Here is a 22,380-nt window from a genome sequence, read left to right as displayed (position 1 = left end):
GTAAGATAGAGCTTGGACCTTCAATTAGCTTGAACACTAAAGGAGGATTAATGATTTTTTAAAAATATTAGTCATTTATCAGTCAGGGTTGTGTTGTTCAATACAATAACGACAATCACATGTGGCTGTTGAGCACTTGAAATGTGGCTGATTTGAATTGAAATGGGTGTAAGTATAAAATACACACCAGAGTTTGAAGACTTATTATGGAAAAAAATGTTTATCATCTCTGTAATTTTATATTGATTTCTTGTTGAACTGATATGATTTTGGATGACTAGGTTAAATGATATGTATTATCAGAATTAATTTCAGATATTTCATATTACTCTCTTTAACGTATTTAGAAACTTTAAAATCACATATTAGGCTCATATTACATTTTGTTTGGCTCGTACTAAACCTGAGGGTTGACATTTTCAAAGAAGCTAAGCATTCATAAATTAGTATGATCTTGGCCAGGCACCGTGGGCATCATGCCTGTAATCCCAGCCTTTTGGGAGGCTGAGGCGGGAGGAACATTTGAGGCCTGGAGTTCAAGACCAGCCTGGGCAACATAGTGAGACCTCATCTCTACAAGAAATAAAAAAATTAGCCAAGCATGGTAGTGCGCACCTGTAGTCCAAGCTGCTGGGGAGGCTGAGGCAGGAAGATTGCTTGAGTCCAGGAGTTTGAGGTTGCTGTGAGCAATGATGATGCCACTGTACTCTAGCCTGAAGGATGGAGTGAGACCCTATCTCAAAAAAAAAAAAAAAAAAATTAATGTGGTCTTTTATTCTTAGCATTTAAGCAAGCACATTTCACAGCAACAGAAAAGCAAAGATTATAATTTCAGACCTCAAAGAACTCTAGCTTTCTAAATTAATTGTTCATTTTAATGGATCTTTGGTGCTAATCCATCATTCCCCCATGTCCAGCTCTTTTGAAGACCTTAAAGTTTAAGATTTCCCATTGGACTTGACTTTTTCAAAATTAGAATATCTGTGGCAGGTGGAGAGAGGATAGGAGGATATTCTGGAAATAGGTATCAGCATTTACAGAGGAACAAAAGAGCACTGTGTTTTAGGTGGTCAATTGGAAGTCTGTCATTTCAAAAATGTGAAGTAAGTAAAGTAAAACAGAAGAAAAGAAGAAATACTTGGAAACGATTGAAAATATATGTGAAAGAGTATGCACATTTCTAATTAATTTTTTTGTTTTTACTATAAAATTACAGGGGCATAAAATTAACATAATAACCATTTATTTATGGATGGCCCATTTATTAATCAGCTACTAAGAGATTATTATATGCTAGACAGTCTTCTGGGCAGGGAAACAACATTGAACAAAAAAGACAAACTTCCTGCCCTGTGGGAGTAAGCTCACCATGAACAAACAAATAAAATATGTACTGTATGTAAAAGAATGTAAAATACTATGAAGAAAAAAACTGCCTGAGAGGGCAATTGCAATTTAAAACATGGTTGTCAGAAACGGCCTCATGATAAGGTGACTTTTGACTAAAGATCTGAAGGGAGTGAAATAGTCGATCTTTGGTAGTCAGGGTGGTGATAGGAGGCCCTGACTGGCAGTTGGGCCTGGCCTGATCCAAGAACCAGTTCTTAGAATATACTTTGTGACCAGATACTTCACTCGTTACTTGCAACTTGCTCAGGCTCTTTCCATATAGCTTTATATTCTCTCTTATTATGAATAATATATATTTTTTGTTTTAACAGTATAATGTTTCTAGAGCCAACTGCAATAAGATTATTATGCTGTTCACGGATGGAGGAGAAGAGAGAGCCCAGGAGATATTTGCCAAATACAATAAAGACAAAAAAGTAAGTGCAATTTTATATCTTAATATTGATCTAGGTGGTTTTTAAAGAGATACTGGCTAGTGGTGATGAGTGGAGAATTTTTGGTTCAAAACACTAGTGTACTAACTATAAAGTCATATGAATCACGGATTACAAATCAATGTGTGAAGTAGAGAATTGTTAAATATAATATTTATATGAGATTCACAAGTAACTTGTGACTAACATATTAATAAAAGCATCTTGATCTGTGGGTCCTATTTGATTCTTATGCAGAGATTCTAAATAAAAAATGTTATAAAAAGAAAAATATGAAAACATACGAAAAATTTAAGCTTTTCTTGGATAAAATTTATTATATCATTTAATTATTAAATATTATAGTAATAAAATTCCCTAAATACTCAAATAAAGTCTCTATATTATTTGATACATTTATAATCTATTAAATCTGTATTTTATAGATTTACAAAAAGGCAGTTTACAACAGCAAAAAGTTGCCTCTTCATTTGAAAACTAATTCAAGAAAACATTTAAGGTAGTTTTTTATGGGTATAATATTTTCAAAGAAATCATTCCATAAGCAATAAAAACAATGAAGATCAGCATTTTATAGTTGAATATATTTGTTTCAGTGTTTGTTTTGCTGACAGGGAAAAGCATCATAGAGACCTAACTGAACCTATTGGTACTGTGGAGAGTAGCAGCTTTGACCCAAACTTTTAACTACTATTTCTAACAGTCCTGCCATCAGATTATTTTGATTTTCTGACTGACTCTCCAAATTTATGAGGACAGTGACTCTCAAACTGGTTTTCTAAAATATTAATGATCCTTAAAAAAAGCAATGAGAAATTATAAGCTATTTCTTAATGTTTCAAAAATTCCAACAAAAATTATACATCTATCCACAAGATGACTGCGCAGAGTAAAATGCCCATTCACTTTGGTTTCAGTCAGAGAGTTTACCATTTACAAAGATGTGTCTATTGCTAGGTCTAATGGATTGTTTTATATGTGTTTGAGGAACACATATGGATTGTGTTTATATGTGATAAAAAGAGAAAGGAAAATATGAATTAATATACTCAAGGTGTGGTGTTAAAATATTGTGAATAATTGGGTACAGTTTTGATGAAAATTTCTGGAATACTTTAAACACTCTTAGGTGCTTTTTAGTCTATTAGTATTTGAACATGATCAAAGAACTGAAACTATATACGCACACGTTACTTCAAATTCATCACAGATATTTTTAATATTCAACTCTGCATACTGTGTATGCTATTAATATAATGTCATATGGTTAAATATAAGTTGGTTTTATTTTTTGTTTACCATGATGATTTTAATGGTATAGAGGAACCATTTCTTTTGAAAAAGTTGTATCTTTTGAAGATTTTCAAGTAATAACTTGATTCTATGACTATTTCTTTCAAGTAAATCATCAGAATTAAAAGTAGTAGGAGAATGCAGACACATTAATCTAAAATATAATATGTATATCATATGTATTTAAGATATGTGCATATGTTATTTAGTGACTCTTACTCATCATTCAAAATCCAGGGCAATCCTTACCACCTGCAGGGGGCGCCCTGATGCCTCCCTCCCGCTTCAGGCCCCGATCCCATAGCACACTGTGCAAAGCCCTGCGCGGCCCCAGCTCTGTACTTACTCCTGGGAATCTCGCTTCTGTCCTTCTCTAGGTTACAAAAAAACTCCTCCAATATTGGGACTGAGTCTTGTTTAACTGTGAACTTTAGGCATGCAGCTAAGAGCACAGATTCAGTAATAGTTCTTAATATATGCTAATAAATAAATTGAGAATATCTAACAAAAGTTGGAAGCATGAGTTCTGTTTTAGGACAAATTCATAATTGTAAAACATAACTGGGACAAGAAGAGTCTACTTATTCAAATATTCTAAATAGTTTAACATTTCCATGTTTTGAAGGACTCAAATATAACAATAAGTTTAATATGGAATTCAACTATATTAATATAATACAATTATCTCACAAATTTTCTAAATTAATCTTTGATAATTGGAAGATACTTTAGCTTATATTTAGTCATAATTTTAAGTATATTTTATTATTTTATGGCAGAGATATATAAGGCCAAGCCACTACTTGTGTCATTTTATAAATAGATATTAAGTGTAGATAAATCATTTCTTCTTTTATTGTAATATCATCCAAAACAACCCTAAAAATCTTATTCACCCTCTGGATACTTTTCTTCAAAAAAGAATAGTTTCTAGGCCGGGCGCGGTGGCTCACGCCTGTAATCCTAGCACTCTGGGAGCCCGAGGCGGGTGGATTGCTTGAGCTCAGGAGTTGGAGACCAGTCTGAGCAAGAGCGAGCCCCCGTCTCTACTAAAAATAGAAAGAAATTATCTGGACAGCTAAAAATATATATATATAGAAAAAATTAGCTGGGCATGGTGGCGCATGCCTGTAGTCCCAGCTACTCGGGAGGCTGAGGCAGAAGGATCACTTAAGCCCAGGAGTTTGAGGTTGCTGTGAGCTAGGCTGACGCCACGGCACTCACTCTAGCCCGGGCAACAGAGCGAGACTCTGTCTCAAAAAAAAAACAAAAAAAACAAAGAATAGTTTCTTATTCAAATATGGCAATGAGTTTTACATTCTATTTGAATTTATGCATAAGATATATCCTGATTTCAAAGGAGTACACAATTTTTAAAATAAACTTAGATAGAAGAATATAAATATATAAAATATATAAAAATCTAAACTTGTTATATGTGGTATTATTTTTCTTTTTTTCCTCATTCAAAACTCTATGCATCCAGAATTAATAGCATGTTTTAGAGGCATATAAGTAGTTTTCTTTTTTTTTTAAACATAAGTTTTATGTTATAAGGAAAGCAAATGTATTCTACCCTCTATTTTCACAATTCGTTCAGTTGGTTGAATTAATGAAGAATTTACTGGTTTAAAGCCTTTTTATGCATAAATTCTAAAAATATTGTATCTAAATATTAGTATCTTGAAACACAGCTTCTTCTTCTAGTCACCTTTTATAGGAACTCAGCATTCTAATAAAGGTCATATTTTGTAACATGATAAATAACGTAACGGAAGATTCATATCATGTGTACTTTTGTGAAACTAATAAATCAAGTTGTATTCAACTTCAGCAATCCCATTTGTCTGCTAACATATTGACTTCTGTGCCTTAAGGACACACACATTTTTCTTAAAAATACATACCCTTAATGCCAAGGCAACTTTGAAAATTATTCAGTTAGTAAATTCTATTTTTACCTAACAAAAATTAAGATGTTCTTGGAACTGCATTCTGTATTGTTTCTGTGATTCTAATTTCAATAACTGTAACAAAGTTCTATGATATACCATTTATATATATAAATGCCTGCATACAATGATATACCATTTATATATATAAATGCCTGAATACATACATATACTTACACATATTGATATCTATTTTAAGTGGATATCCCCTCTGATAGTATCTCCAGGAACAAGGGACCATGTATGTAACTTTGGCATGAGCTCTGTCATATAAAGTGGTATGAGTAAAAGCCAACAGGTGGTTGAGAAATGAATGAGATGAAGAAATATAAACTATTTTTTTTTAAATCTTGGCAAATTTGCAAGGAATAAAGGAGAAAAATAAAGACAGACATTGAGACCAATGTAACAGAATAGAGAGCCCAGAAATAAAAGTTCATGGGTCAACTGATCTTCTACAAGACTGCCAAGAATACACAATAGGAAAAGGATAGTCTATGCAACAAATGGTGTTGGGGAAACTTGATGTCCACATGCCAAAAAAGATGACATTGGACCCTTATATGACACCATACACAAAAACTAACTCAAAATGGATTAAAGACTTAAATGTAAGACCTGAAATGCTGAAATTCTGAAAAGAATGGGGAAAAGCTTCAGGACATTCATTTGGCAATAATTTCACAAATACGACACTAAAAGCACGGGCAACAAAACCAAAAATAAACAAGTGGGAATACATCAAACTAAAAAGTTTCTGTACCGAAAAGGAAACAACCAACAGAGTGAAAAAGGAAACCCATATGGAATTGGGGAAAATAACTCTGACAAGAGTTTAGTATACAAAATATGAAATTGACCACTTGGCAAAAAAACAAAAAAAAAACCAATAGCCAGATTGAAAAATGGACTATGGACTTGAATAGACATTTCTCTAAAGAAGACATGCAAATAGGCAACAGATACATGAAAAAATGCTCAACGTTACTGGTCATCAGGGAGATGCAAATCAAAGCCACAATGAGGTATCAGCTGACATCTGTCAGGATGGCTGTTACCAAAGAAACAAAAGACAACAAGTGTGGGAGAGGATGTAGAGAAATTGGAACCCTGCACACCATTGGTGGCAAGGCAGAATTGTATAGCAGCTATGGAAAACAACATGGAGGTTCCTCAGAGACTTAAAAATATAACTACCATAGAATCCAGCAACCCCACTTCTGGGTGTTTATCCAAAAGAATTGAAATCAAGATCTTGAAGAGCACTTCATGTTCATTGCAACACTATTCGAAATAGCCCAGAGGTATAAACAACCTAAATGTCTATTGACAGATGAATGGATAAAGACTAAAAAAGAATAAAATTTTGCACCATATGCACACATGTAAGATGATCTTTGAAGACATTATGCTAAGTGAAATAAGCCAATGATAGAAGGACAAATACTACGTGATTTCACATGATTTTTGGATATGAGATATCCAAAATAGCAAAAATCAAAGAGAGGTTGCCAGTGGTGAGGAGGAGGGGCAAATGGAGAGTTACTAATCAATGGGCATAAAGTTTCAGTTAAACAAGATGATTAAGCTCCAGAGATCTGCTGTACAATATTGACTTATAGTCAACAATAATACATAGTACATTTAAATATGTGTTAAGTGGGCAGATCTCATGTTAAGTGTTCTTACCACAGTAAAATAAGATTTAAAAAATAAAAAATTATGTCCTCTTAAAGCTTGGTGAGCTTCAAAAAAATCTGAAAATTATTCTTTGAATCTTACTTTTTTCCCAAGCCTCTTTCTTATTTGACACTAATGTGGCTGCTGAATGCTTCATTTACACTCATTTTTTATCCAAATGAGTCAGAAGTCATTTAGAGCAACCCAGGTAGGGCTGATGAATGAGGCTGCAGATACACAGCACAATTTAATGAGGCCAAAAGGTTTGAGAATTAGAACAAAATGTTTGGGTTCTTTTGTGAAATGCACTACTCTTGGGAATTAATCTATCTGATTATATATAGATAGGTGCAGCTTTAAAACTGAATCCATGTTAATCTCCTCACACAGCTGTTGCAAATTAAAATACATTCACTTCATAATCTTTACCTGCAGCAATGCCATTCCTTAGGGCTCACCCATGTGTACGAGACCGCCATAAAAATGGTGCCAAAACTAAAATGAACTCTATCATGTAGTCCAAACAAATGAATAAAGGAAAGTGAAACCAGACACAGAGTTGAAAGATTATTCCCAGGGCTAGCAAAATTAAAAATATTTGATTTTCTGTAGAATAGCAAAGGGATTGCTTAGCAATGTGCATTTAAGATTGCCTAGCCAGCTAGGAAATAGTTCTCTGATTCTTAGCTTAATTCTTAGAATTAATTTTAAAAATTAAAAGGCATTCAAAATTAATCAAAAATTTCAAAATAATGAGTAAATTGAGAAGAACAAATGAGAAAAATAGTATATTACAGATGTGGAATAACTTTCCAAATGTTTGCACATTTAAAACAATAAATACATTATTCTCAATGCATTTATTTTTAAAGAATTTAAAAATGATTGTGTAACCCTTTCCTATTTTCCTTTCAGATCCAAAATACAGAGAAATAATCTATAGTTTATAACAATCTAAAACAAGTCACAAATAGCTGAATATGCATGTGTTTTATATAGTTAGAATGAACATTGTCAATTATTTTTTTAAAAGATGGTAGGCAAAATAATTCATTCTCTCTGTCTGGCTTGTCCATCAGGCAAGAATGAAGACTTTGAATGGAGTGTTCAAAGATATAATAATGAAGGTCATTTAACTTGTTACATATTTAATTCTATTTAACAAATAGACTGCTTCTAAAAACTTTCAGATATTTTGGCACTTTCAACAGTTTTTAAAATTTTCAGCTTTAGAATGAGAACTATACTTTGTTCATAAAAACCAAACGCTTGTGTTGGAGTTACTATTATTATATATAGCTAAAAACAATAACTACAGTGTAATACTGGCCCTGCCAATAGAGAGATCATCAATTTAAAAGGCATATTTTGTGTGTGTTCTTGTCTCTGACAGCATTCATTTGCGTTTGTTCCTCTTAGGGTAAAATTAATGTTGTCAATTCATCTCCTAAACTAAGAAATACCTAAGAAAGACATCTTCTTCAGGGTTTAGTAATATCACTTTCTTGCATTTTACAGAGTCCTTATTTGAATACCTAAAACAAATCGAATGAAAAATAATGTTAAGGATTACTTTAAGCACAGAGTGTATTATATGACATAAACTTTATAGCACAGAGGGTAACCTGAATTTCTAGGCAAAATTTACTACCTAGGATTGGGGTTGCCCATTGTTTGTGTTAAAGCATTATGCCAAAAAAGGCTCACTCTTCTGCTTTTTCTGTGGCTTTCTTCTCTGATTAAGAGCTTTGCTCACAGTGGACCTCCTCAAAGGGGTCGTCCTCACTCAACCTTTCTAGGGTGGCCCCTTTCCCCTGACATCTCCTTTATCATTCTCTATGTCAGCACCCTCTTCCCTCTTGGTTTTCTTTCATTCAGATTACCATTTTTGATGATTTTAATTCTTAGTTCATTTTTTAGCTTGAACCTTCCTCTCTATTGTAAGCTCCTTTAAGTAGGGGCTGTGTACATTTTTAAACATACCAGTGAATTCTTAGAAGATAGCAGAAGTGCTTGACGCACAGTATTTGCACAATATTTGCAGATATGTCAGCCATTTCAGTAAATATGCAATAAATACGTTCCTAACAGTAAACTACAAGAAATTTGTAAATGTTAGAAAAAATGAATAGCTTTGTTCTTCTTGTAAAAGGAAATCATTAAAAACAACAATTTTTTTCTTTATTAGTGTAATGTAGAATAAAATTAATAGAGATGTTCTTGTGTATGTCATCATATAAGCAGGGATTGCTTTAGTTTATATAAACGAAGAATTGTATTGATGGTACCTTTCCTTTCACCCTAATCAGTCTATCACATAGTTTTTCATGAGTATTCTTATTATCAATGTCATGGAAGTATTTGGCAGTAACCAAGAAGAACAACTGAAATAAATCACTGTACTGCTTAAATTCTGACCTCTCAGCTTATGGTTCTTTTGGGAGAACTACAAATTACTTGGAATTGCAGTGTGCCCATAGCGTATTCTTCCTTTATCAAGTACTATAAATGTATATAGAAAAAAAGGGAACCTGAAATTACTTCCTTATAAACTGATAATATGAGGATGATTCATTATAGTTGTTAATAAATTAAAATACCATTACAATCTCAAGGTATGCTTCTATGTTATGTACCCATATTTAAGACATGAAAGAAATAATCAGCTTGGCTCTTTAAGATTGTGTATACAAAACTTACATGACTACTGCACTTTGTTTTCCTTTTTTAAACAGTTGCTTGGTGTTATTTACTTGAACAAATTTAATGGGCATTGATTCTTGCCTCTGTCAGACCTTGGGAAATTCCATATATGACATCTTATATGGACACCATTGCATTTAGACAACGTTGGCCCCTTTTCATTAGAGTTTGTTGCTAAAAGTGATCAAAGTAGCCACACTTGTGAATCTGGAAATTTTTTTTTAAGTTCCTTTTGAGGCATGAAAGGTTAAAGCCCCACTAATGGAAAATGTTAACGTATCGAACTCTTGTAGTTTGACTATAGAAGACAACATTGTAGTCATCCTCATCATCTCTATTACGATAGCTAGTATTTATTGAGCTTATGTAATATAAATGTTTATATTTATTATTTCATTTACAACTGGAATAATCATGATGAAATATTTTTATCATCATCACCCCCATTTTGGAAATAAGAAAACCAAAGTTAGAGAAGTAACTTGTTGAAAGTCATCCATCTACTAAGTGGCAAAGATTTTAAATAATCTGCAGTCCAAGTTCCATAACCTGAAATGGAATGTGCCTGGCTAGCCATCTGTCTGTCTCTTTCCTGGGCAGCCCTGTGGCTACGCTGACCATCATTTGCCCACCCAGGAGTCTTCTAGTCAGACAGCAAGCCTTCTGCCCCCAGGGACACGCCCCTCACAGCTTTAACAGGCCAAGATGGATTGTCAAAACTTTGCAGACTGCAAGTACCTTTCAGATCGCTGGGCTTTATAAAATAAATTAAGTGTAAAAGGTGAATTTGGATACTTTTATTTATTGCATAATACTATAAAACTGGAGATGTGGGCTATTCAAATGCTCTGGATTCTAGTATCTTTGAATTATGGAAACCATTGTAGAATCTTATCCTAAAATATTTAGGCCAATCTAGTATTGTCATAGGCTTAATGCCAAAAATTTTAGTACACAGAGTAGATTAATAAAACCCATCTCTGACATCATTTTTCTAACATGTTTCGATAGCTGAAGTTTTTATTTTAGTTTTATTGGCTTCCTTTCTTCATAGACTCATTTCCATTATTCTTTGGAGATTTGCCTATTGTAAATTAAACTTGAACTCTGAGTAACTGATAATTGTTGAGGTGACAGTTTCCAGTAACTGGGTTCTGCTGGGAAACAAATTCCTATGGCTTTTTAAAATAGGTTGACCCTGTGGCTTTGGAAAAACTCTTAATTGAAGACAAGTATTTTAGTCTTCAACAAACAAAACAAAACAAAAAACAGATTAGCAGAAGTCAGAACTGTAGCATAAAGCTACAAATCAGTGGTGTATTATAAGGAACAAATCAGTAATACTTCCAAAATAACCAAATTTGCTGTTAATTAAAAGTTTTTGTGAATGAAATAAGCCAGGCTGGTGATATCAACTTTGAATTATTAGAATGATAACATTCGGGTCAGAAAAAACTTAGTTTTTGAAAGAACTGAAAGTAAAGTGATACACATTTACAACTAATAATAAAGACCAATTTTTAAGTTTAACTTTAATAAGTCTGCTTTCAAAATTACTGCTGCATTTATGAATACGTTTATACAACTAAGCCTAAGTCAAGAATTATAAGAATTTGTTTTTAATTTTGGAATAATAAGTTACATAAATGATATGTGTATTAAGTAGACTTTATTGTGCCTAAAATATTTTGTTTAACTGCAGTGAGTATGTCTGCATAATATTAAATTAAAAGATTAGGAGTTTACCATGATGTTATTAATAGTATAATGAAACAGCACAAATAGCAAAATACAAGACAACTGCTAGCCCGGTTTTGGCTCTGCTCTCCCCACATAGTGTAATGAACTGATTTCTACGTCAATTGACACCAAAGCTTGTCTTAGATCCCTCTGGTAAGAAGAAAAGACCACTCGTTTGTCTATTGACTTGTTTTTTATTTAATATTTATTTTCATTTATGAGTAAAGGACTACAATGGATGCTAAGTTGTACAATCTGGGAACTTGGTAAAACTAATCCAATGTTTATTCAATACTAACTTCCCACATCCTATCTGTTGAAGACTTGGGCTCCAACATTATGAAAAATATTTGTCAAAGCCATCTATGATTGTGTATGTCTCATGTGACTCTGATGAAAATTTCATAGAAACAAACATTTTTATATAAAGGCCTATCTAAAATCGTACACATTAGTTGAGAAGTATTTAGCTAATTTTCTAGGAACACTTTACTCAAAATAGAAAATTTCTAGTGTGTATTTGTTACATGAATCTAGCAAGATTATAAATGTACTACTGGGCATGAGTAAAGGAATTTTTCTTCCACAAAAATTGAATTTGCCTTGATGTAAACATACTCTCATGTAAGTGATTTGCTTAAGTGAGAGTTTAGATGAAATATTTAGCTTGTGTGACTATGAAATAAATATTTCAAGTTAGTTTGCATGTCATTTTATTTTCTTTATGTAAGACCATGCAAACATACTAATAAGAAAAGAACTCTACAAATACACATCTTTGAGAATGTAATTTATCTTAAATTTTAAATTGTGTGTATTTCAAGGAATCACTTTATTTTTCCATTTCTCCAAAATTATGGCTAAACAAGAACTGTAAGTTTGAAGAAGTGAAAAACAAGAAGAGGAGACAGCAATCATCTCTGTGGATTTTGGAATCTGGAATTTTAGTTAGTTCATCGACTGTTCCACAGGGTGGCAGTAATATAGTATGGAATAGAAGGAATGAAGCCCATCTATGTTTCCAAGTGGGAAGTTAGTGTACACAAAGATTCTTTTAAACTTTACCAATTAATTATGTATATGCACTATAAAATGTATAATGCAAGTGTTTATAAAATCAGTGAAGGGTAACATTCTTATTACATAATTGGCTAAAATGTGTAAAGACAAGTTCAGCAATGTATGATGGGGGAATGAAATATTTTTTATATTGACTTTTCATTGTCATATAAAGGATGAATATAAGGCATTACAATAGATGCTAAGTTTTGAGTGACCGATATTAAACTTTTTCTCCCCCAAATATATCTTTATAAAATCATATCAGAAAGTTCTAAGATAATCTGTATAACCTATAAAATGATTAAATACACATGTGCATGTGTGTTTGTATATGGATACATGCAAGAGAAAAATAAGCATCTTAGATTTTGTAAATATTGTAATGGTGGTAAGGCAGTTACCTTGCATAAAGTATAAAAAGAAGGTTGCATTTGTATTTTTTAAGATTTTAATAACCACTGGGAAGAAAATTTCAAAAAAATAGTTTCTTTAAAATTAATCTCTTTAGTCGGGCTAATGAAAATTGTGGAAAGGGGTACAAATTATACATTTATAGTATCAGAATGATTCAATCAGGTTATGCAGCTTACATTTAAGAAGCCAAGGACATAGGTGAGAAAAAGAACAAAAAGAGGCAAAAAAAGTATAGGATGTCTAACCAATTATAATTAAATGTGACAGACAGAATGTACACTTCCACACTCAGCCCTGATCCCAAGTTATTTAATTTTGACAACCTCTGAGGGCTCCATGTAGGCAAATGTGGGAATTAGGTGAAACTTTTGTAGTAAAACAAATAAAGCAACAAGCTTATTTTACTGTTTTCTTTTTTGCTAAGTATTTATTTGGGCTATTTCAATGATAACTAAGTCAAAATAATCATACAGTGTGGGTCTCCTCAGTGTAGCCTCCATGTTACTAGAAATGCTTGCCTTCTGGAAACATAGATATAACAATACATTTAGTTGTATCCATTCATTTCTTTTTACTGAGAGGTATTTCATGAAAAATATTTTACCAGAACACTGTTGTGGTAACAGGAACTTCTAGACAAAGCTGTGCCTTAATTTGAAAATTTGAGGCATATGTTCAAATGTGAGTTATGAGGAAGATCCCCAAGTGCTTTCTGAAGCATCTAAATTTATTTCCTGACCTGAAATCATGTGACAATTGTTTAAGGTACAGCAGTTAAATTGAATTATCAGTTAGGGTGGTCAACCTGCTTATAAAAATATTTCCATTTAGAAGTAAGCTTGGCTATAATGCAAGCTTAACCTAGATTGAAATATACAGACAGACCCAAAAATGACCCAATTGAAAAATTAAAGAAAATGAAATCATTGCATTTTGAGTGGGAATTCCTGGAGATAGATATAGATAGATTGAGAGAAGGAGGGAAAGAGAGAGAGGAAAAACCAATTGTACCATTAACTTAGAACCAGTCATTTATCCTTACAATATGAAGTGTTTAAAACTCAAATATGGCATCTTAAATAACTAGCTGAGGCAAAACTGGATAACTTAAGGGTGGCTCGGGTAAAACCTTACAAGTGAAATAGCAACATCCCTGATGTATATTTTGGAGTCAGGGATTGTTATAATATGATCTGTGTGGCTAGGACCAATGAAAAAAACACAGAACAGAAGTGAAATCTCTTGAATCATGTGCAAAAGTTAAAAGAGACAATAATTATAAAATGTCAATTCAAGGCTGAGCACAGTGGCTCACGCCTGTAATCCTAGCACTCTGGGAGGCTGAGGTGGGAGGATCACTTGACGTCAGGAGTTGGAGACCAGCCTGAGCAAGAGTGAGACCCCATCTGTACTAAAAGTAGAAAAAAAAAAAAAAAATTAGCTGGGCATGGTGGCACATGCCTGTAGTCCCAGCTACTTGGGAGGCTGAGCCAGGAGTACCTCTTGAGCCCAGGAGTTTGAGATTGCAGTGAGCTATGATGATGCAGTGAGTTTGAGATTGCAGTGAGCCAGGGTGAAAGAATGAGACTCTGTCTCAAAAAAAAAAAAAGAAAGAAAGGAAAAGAAAAAAAAAAGTCAATTCAAATAGTCAGTGAACATGAATTAGGGAAAAACTCTTAACATAGTTCAACCAGGAATTTGAACTTATAGATAAGTGATTTTCTGCATGTCTATCTTTAGAAATAGGTATAATGTTGAACTTCAAATGTTAATTTACTTAGATTACTAAATTAGTAAAAATCAATATATGTAAAATGTCTACTTTATTATTGACATCATTGAATTTATCTTCTATATTTTCATACTATTATTTAACTTCAATGGCTTTCAATAAATATTTGAATTATTACAATTTTAAAACTTTCAATTGAATTTTAAAAGATTTGTATACTTTATATCATATTAAAACAGTCAATATTTTGATTCTCTTTAAAAATCTAGGAGCTTAGAATATCTATTTATATGTGCCATTCATCTTTTACAGAAAATAATTAATATACTAACATCATAATCATATGTATACATCCTAAATATTTCCATGGTGTGAAAGCAGCAAAACCATCACAAAATTTAATTGCCTTAAGCAACTAAAGGTATAATTACCTTTCTGTATACATTTTTATCACCACCTACCTATGGAGTAGGGAAATATATATTTTTTGCAGTGACTAGATATGTGAGTATGTTTTAACCAGGTGAGACAGGTAATGTTAGGTTGGATGCATTTTCTACTAATGAAACCTTAGTCGTGCTCCTGTCTGAGGATCAGGACATGGTGCAGGACACCCAAGTGCTAATTAAATTTAGTAACTGGAATCTGTGTTTAGAGTAGGTTATGTGGTTTCCCTCTAATGCCTTTCTGAATTCTTTACTGGCCTCAATGTTTCTCATCATATTAATCAACTGAAAAACATGCTTTTTTTTTTTTAACTTTAGCTATTATGATTGGCCATTCCTTTAAATTTTATTAGCCTAAACAGAGACCTATTTTGCAATTCATCCAGGTACGTGTATTCACATTTTCAGTTGGTCAACATAATTATGACAGAGGACCTATTCAGTGGATGGCCTGTGAAAATAAAGGTAACAGATTTATTTTCTTGACCACATTTTATTAGAAGAAAAAACATTATGGTAGTTGTTGTTAGGTCTACACATTATCATTTAAAGTAATTTAAAATTGTAGCTTTTGCAAGAATTAGGCAAGAATAGGATTGAGAACATGTATCTATAGAGAAAACACACCACAAAGTTATGTGTTGGGACAGGGATATTTAATGATACATAACAGATAAAAATTAGGAATAAAAGAATATCTGAATTTTGTAAAAGTGAGATATAAGAGTATGACATGTATATTTTTCTCTGGGTGGATAAATTACTGTTTTATGGAAAATATCATCTTATACATTGTTAGATAATTCAAATTTTGTGTAGTGAGCTCATTTTTCCTTTGTACTCAGAAAAAATGATGTTACTCAGAAAAATTTATATTATTTGGAAGGTAAACTATGACACTATGGCAACAAAAAGAACCTGAATTTATTCTGAAAGTTATATTTAGGCAAAAAATTTATATAAATATAATTATTAGATATTTATCCATCATGCATCTTTAATAATTTCCCTAATGAAAAATAGATTTTTAATGATGCCAAGTTCCCTATGCTTTGTAGAAGAATAGCATTTCTTTCACACTATCTAAGAAATGTAGTGAAATTTCTCACAAAGCCGGTGCATTTGTTGTGAAGATTCATTCATCGTACATTTTCTTAATTTATCATTTATATTGATATTTTAGTGTTTGCTTAATTTAGAAGTAAAAGAATACCCTTTTCAAAATAAATACCCTTTATTTACAGAATCAAATATACCTGATTTATAAAATAAGATAATTTTATGTCCGTTTATTATAATTTAATATTTACCTATTAAATATGTATGTATATTTCAGGTTATTATTATGAAATTCCTTCCATTGGAGCAATAAGAATCAATACTCAGGTACGGTTATTTAAAACTTATTTTTTCAAAGAATAACATATTTCTTTTCTGGTTTAAATATGACCAATGTGGAGAAAATAGGTATAAGTTAAAAGAATCCATAATATTACATTTATATTAAAATGCTGAGTATCATGGTAATGTATTGGTTTTATTTCATTAACATTTCAAGTGTTTTTAAACATCCAAAACTCATGTAAAAAAAAAAGTAAATATGAGCATGATGTTATTCTCAGATGTTAAAAACATCATAGAAAATGAACAAAATTAATCAACAGTCTCATCTTATGTAATTTGAACTTTGTTCTATTGCATGTAATTTAAAGGAGTTCCTTCAGATTGTAGGTACCACAAGGAAAATTACACAATAATTATTCTGGACAAATTATACAGGGACTGAGTTGGAATTTAGATACTTCCCAAGTAACCACTGTGGATTTATTTATCTGTTTAAAATTAAGTTACAATGAGGAGATGATTTTTCTAACATCATTCAGTTGAAAACATGCCTGTTAAGTAACTTTCTGAAGAAATAAATTCATTTAAATATATATTATTTTTTACTATTCACAAATTACTATTAAAATCATTGCTCAGTTTTAAACATAGCAAAGGATCTATAAAATAGACTAAGTCAAAATTTAGCATAAATAACATTGCATTTGTGGAATGAATACTGAATACATTGAATGTTGAAATGAAACAGCAGCTGCATTTGTATCTGATGTCTGGATTTGGCATAGTATTTTATTTATTTTTTGATGTGCTTAAATGTAGTTTTGAATTTCAGCCAAACAATCTGTGATATGAAAGGAAGTATGTGGCTGCTTTATTATTTCAAATTTGTGCAATTCCATGCAGTAAATCACACGGCCTTAAATAGTTTAGATTAACGTGAAACAATTCACAAGGAACGTTTATCATTGGCTGTAACTCAGAAAAACAATGTTCTGATTGTTACTAGAAAAAACTGGGGTACATATATTGCATAAATAAGTCAAATATTGTTGATTCAAAATATGTAGCCATACCACTTATGGAGCGCTCAAAGTAAGACTTAAATGACTATATACTCACTCTCAATAATTTTGATTCCATAGTCATTTTTAACTCTAGAGTATGTTTTCCTCTGTGGAGATCTGTTTTTTCAAATCAGCATTCCTAGTCTTAACCACAATTTTTTTTCATAAATAGGAATATTTGGATGTTTTGGGAAGACCAATGGTTTTAGCAGGAGACAAAGCAAAGCAAGTCCAGTGGACAAATGTGTACCTCGATGCACTGGTAAGAGGTTGAGTTGTTCAACCAAAGACTGTCATGACAAAAGCAAACAGCATTTCTACTTCTTTCTAGGTGACACTTCTTTTTTCCTCTTCATTAAACCCTTGCTAAAATTCCTTCTGTCACAAGCTTCTTTACTAGAATTTAGATTATTTACATAGAAATTTAGATTTGTAAGTACATAGTAGAGAACCACAAATGTAAAGTAGTAGTATTTTTATTTTCTACTTGATCTATTGAGAACATAGAATTTCTAACCTAGAATATTGAATTTATGGGCATTTAGATAACTTTGAATTTTTAATGTTAAAAACAATGCTGAAAGTCATGTGAATTAGAAACTATTTCTGCAGATTTTGAACAAGAATTTTGAAGAAAATACTTTTAAAGTAGGCCACCTAGTAGAAGCATGTTTAGCCTCCGCAACTGTAGCCAGACCCACCAAAACTCAGAAGTACATGCAGTCAGATAGGCAAAAATTTTATCCTGCATTGAAATCATCACAAACCTACTCACCTCTTCATATATAATCTCTTGTATTAGATTCAACTCCAGACATTTTTATGGACATATGCCATTGAGGTGATAGAATGTGGTGTGAAATAACATGTTAGTACCTGTATTCCATTGTATTTTAGAGCAATAGCTCTCAACTTGGGGTAATTTTGTCTCTCACAAGTTATTTGGACATATTGGTAGACATTTTAGATTGTCATAGCCTGGGGGGAAGGGCAGCTACTAGCATGCAGTGGATAGAGGCCAGGGATGCTGCTAATCAGCCTCTAATACACGGGACAGCTGCCTTCCACATACACACGACACTTATCCAACTCAAAATGTCAATAGGTCTGAAGTTGAAAAATCTCTTTTTATGTAATTTTTACTTTCATGACATGAAAGTTATAAATAATAATCACACAAGATTTATTCATATGCTTAATCTTAATGAGAAGACTTTAGTAATGATTTACTAAAATTATGTATTTGGAGAGAATCAAAATACTAAGTCCTAAAAAGTAAATGCTGATTCAATAACCCTTTTCCCTACTTGGAGTTCAGTTATGTGCTCTAACTACTTTTCTAAATGCAATGATGAACCCGTAGGGCAAAATATATTCCGTTTAGAATTACTTATCATTTGGTTCTTATAAAATAAACATATACAGGAAGTTAGAAGAAAAATAGGGACTTTTAACAGCAGCCTTGCATGCTAAGAAAGATAAAGTAAAGCTTGCTTACCTCAAACCCTTGCTAAAATTACTAGCCAGTGCTCCTTCTTGACATCACATATTTATTTAAGGTCACATGGACATCTAAAGCCATGGTCAAAATATTTTACTTTTTCAAATCCATCACAGGACAGTGTGTGATAGGAGGAGTCAATAATTATGCCCTGTTGTATTTCCTATGACCAGAAGTTCATTAACCAGTATGTCTGCATTGCTGGTAAGGCTCTTACTGATAGTACAAATGACATTAGGAGGAAATGTTGGTTCTAAATGTGCTGTTCTCCAAGCAGAAACTAAATATGAAAAAAGAAAAAAAATGGGGCACATGAATTGACTATTCATTGGACACAGAAAGCATTCTTTTTTACTGGTTTAAGAATGATAAGTGACCCATCATGTATTTCTAGTTTATAATCTCTGCACACAGCAGATTCAAAATATATGTTGGTCAAATTAATAGTTGTATTAAGAAGGAAAAGGTAAAAATATTTTAAGATCAAATATAATAAATATAATGAGAAAAACTCTTAAGATCTCTGGAATTTCAAAATAAAGAAGTCATATATTTGGAGGTAGAGTGAGGTGTGGTTAAAAAAAAAGTGGAGACATTTTATGAGTCAAAGTAAGGTTTCTGCAATTGGTCGTGAGAAGTGAAATCACACAAAGCAGGTATAGTGTAAAATTTGAGGAAGTACTGGCATGCTGAAGGAATGATAACCCTGTTCACTTTTGGAGGTAATGGGAGATAAGGACAGAAACAAGACTGGGACAATATTGTAGAGAGTTCATTTTCATTGGAAGATAAAGTGAGGCTCTTTATATAAAAAGAGAAGTATGACAAGAGTTGACCTCTAGGAAATAAATATCAAATAAATTCCAAGAGGCAGAAATCTTGTTTTATTTCTCTTTTTATTCTCTAGAGACATGTGCAGTGCTCAGGAATAGAGTATAATCTTTTGGTCTGCTTAATAAATGAAGGGAAAAAAAAAGGAAGTTGGGCACGAATGAGTTCATTCGTAACTGTTTTAAATCTGTTAGTAATCTAGTATTTCATTTCAGGGTATATAACATAGCATTTTTAGAAGAAATTATGGTATTCTGTATAAATGCAAAAGTGATAAAAAGATTACATCCACATATACCTTGTCTTATGCCATGGTAGCATTTTAAAAACTATGCTTATAAATTATAATCTAATAGAATGCTCACAAAAAGGAATTTCATGGAATTATGTTTTGGATACCACTATTATGAATTAGTTTATAGCCTGACTTTATTGAGATCAAAAGTTTTCATGGGGAATAATAATTTACATACTTATTTAAGTATATTTTCATTGTCAGATGTTCTTGCCTGGGACTAAAGAGCCAATGTGTATGTCATCATGCACCCAATTACATGTGGTTGTTTCTTTGTTTGTCCCAGATAATTTGGTATCTTGTTCTGCAAGAGACCCCTCTGTGATAGTCCCTCCTCCCTAATTCAGTTTCTGTTATGTTTGGGCTTCCTGCGTGAACAATTATAAACCACAGCCTCTCTAAGACATTTTCTCCCTGAGGCTGTGTTGTTTCTGGAATCAGAACACAGTTTATCAGATTTGGACTTGGAATCATTACTCACAAGAAAATTGCTAATATTTTCTCCATCTTAGCAAATTCAAAATTTCAAGCAATAATTTAAAAATTATTATTTTGTGACTTTGTTGAAAATGTAGTTTTGACATGAAATAGTGGTTTTTTATATACATATTTTTATATTTATATATTTTTATATATATAGGTAATGGCTGTAAATGTTAGTAATATAAAAAGCAAACTCTGACTTGAAAATTGGTTTATTTCAACTAATGTCCATAGATTAATATATGAAATTCTTTATGCTGATTATTAATAAGATGAATAATTTTTGTTATGCTAAACTGCACCATGACTAGCCTTTCATATTTGATGCTTGCAGTTGTCTTTTTTACATCATTTTACTTTGTCAAAAAGTACTATTTGTGGGCTATTTAGAAGTAATATTATTTCTTTTGAACAGCATAGCATTTACCTAGGATATCTCAGAAATACAATATCAATGGCGTGTTTCTTCTATTTATCATGTTATTTAGCTGAACATTTGTGATTTAGAATGAAGTCTTTGGCTTAGGGCATTAAAAAAATTAAGAATGAAGCTACAAAGAGGAAGGTAAATAAATCATTTAAAATAATATTTTAATATCACCATTCTTATGGAGGCCCTGATATTAGGTGAAATATCACTGTGAATAGGGGAGTCAAGGTTACTGAAATGCTTAGTCTTTTGACTGTGTAAGTTGATTATCTTTCATTTTAAGTTATTTGTAATTCTCTCTTAGAGCATTATTTTGGATATTACATGACTAATAGGTCCTGCCTAATAGATTATTTCCAAGACATTTTCACTGGTTTTTTAAAAAATAAACATTAATAGATATTCAGAATTAGTTACTAGTTTTTTTGACTCTTTATAAAGTAACTATAAAATGCAATGTCAGATACCAAAGACTATGGCAACAAGACAAATTTTAAATTGTAATTTGCGTTTGCTTTTTCTCTCTGAATCTATTTTTAGGAACTGGGACTTGTCATTACTGGAACTCTTCCGGTCTTCAACGTAACCAGCCAAACTGAAAATAAGACAAACTTAAAGGTTAAAAATTAATAGATAAAATTAATAATAATAAGTGATAAACTGTGACATTGAAGCCCAATGTGAATAAGATATTTCTATAAGATAATACATAGAATGTAACTGTCTTGTACGGCCAGAGGTCAAAGGCAACAGCTGCCTAAGCGATAACCACCTGGGAAAAAGGAAACAGGGGTCAAGCTCTCTGTTGCCCTAGAGCCAAGACTCAACTTAGCTCTACTTAACCATGACCCGATGAGAACACAAAGTCAGCCTCTGGGAGTAATTACATGATAAATGGACAGTAATATTATGTGCATATTTTAAAAATGCATCTGAGATATTCATGGAGTTCAGAAAGAAAACTCCAAAGACCAAAACCATAGTGATGTTTGTATCAGATGTATATGGGTATATGTATTGAATCAGTCCCTGCATCCCAAACAATAGTTTTTAATTATCATGTAACTTAAGGATCTAATTTAAATTAATAGTTCTCTTTGGTGTTTTTTTTCTATTTTTTAAGATACAGTAAAAATAATTTCATGAAAGTACTTAATTTCTATAGCACTGGTAATATTTTCAGTGCTATAAAATGCTATCACCTTCTTAAAAGTTTTGAAAATGTATATCTTGTACTTACTTTATTTCTTACTTGTTAAATACTTTGATTTAAACATAGGATTACATTTGTATTTTTTAGCTTAATTCAGAGGAATGTAAGACTGCAGAAGTTAAGATTTTTTAGTACTGGAAACCTATTTTATAACGTAGGTGATATTCCTGATTTGAGTGGATATTTAATTCCAGTTTATGGTTTAATGAAGTCTATTGCACTTAAACATTGTTTGTCTAGTTATTATAAATCTCAGTTGAATTCTTTATGTTAAAAATGTGGCCATAGAAAACATTAGTTATTTCTCTTTGGTGGGGTCCATTACCATTTTAAAGTATCTATGGGTTCTAAAT

The 22,380-nt window shown here is 32.0% G+C and overlaps 1 protein-coding gene across 2 annotated transcripts in view; it reads left to right on the top strand.

Moving 5' to 3' along the window:
* Positions 1–22,380, top strand: part of CACNA2D1 (calcium voltage-gated channel auxiliary subunit alpha2delta 1) — a 469,212-nt gene that overhangs the window by 386,439 nt on the left and 60,393 nt on the right. For both annotated transcript variants that reach the window (XM_045564425.1, XM_045564424.1), the window contains exons 12-16: positions 1,722–1,826; positions 15,253–15,331; positions 16,203–16,252; positions 17,447–17,536; positions 21,355–21,432. In XM_045564425.1, coding sequence (XP_045420381.1) covers positions 1,722–1,826; positions 15,253–15,331; positions 16,203–16,252; positions 17,447–17,536; positions 21,355–21,432 — 402 coding nt within the window. The remainder of the gene's footprint in view (positions 1–1,721; positions 1,827–15,252; positions 15,332–16,202; positions 16,253–17,446; positions 17,537–21,354; positions 21,433–22,380) is intronic.

Source organism: Lemur catta, chromosome 11 (assembly GCF_020740605.2).
Source record: "Lemur catta isolate mLemCat1 chromosome 11, mLemCat1.pri, whole genome shotgun sequence".
Lineage (NCBI taxonomy): Eukaryota > Metazoa > Chordata > Mammalia > Primates > Lemuridae > Lemur > Lemur catta.
The sequence above is the reverse complement of the archived record's forward strand: the minus strand, read 5'-3'. Positions and strand labels throughout refer to the sequence as shown.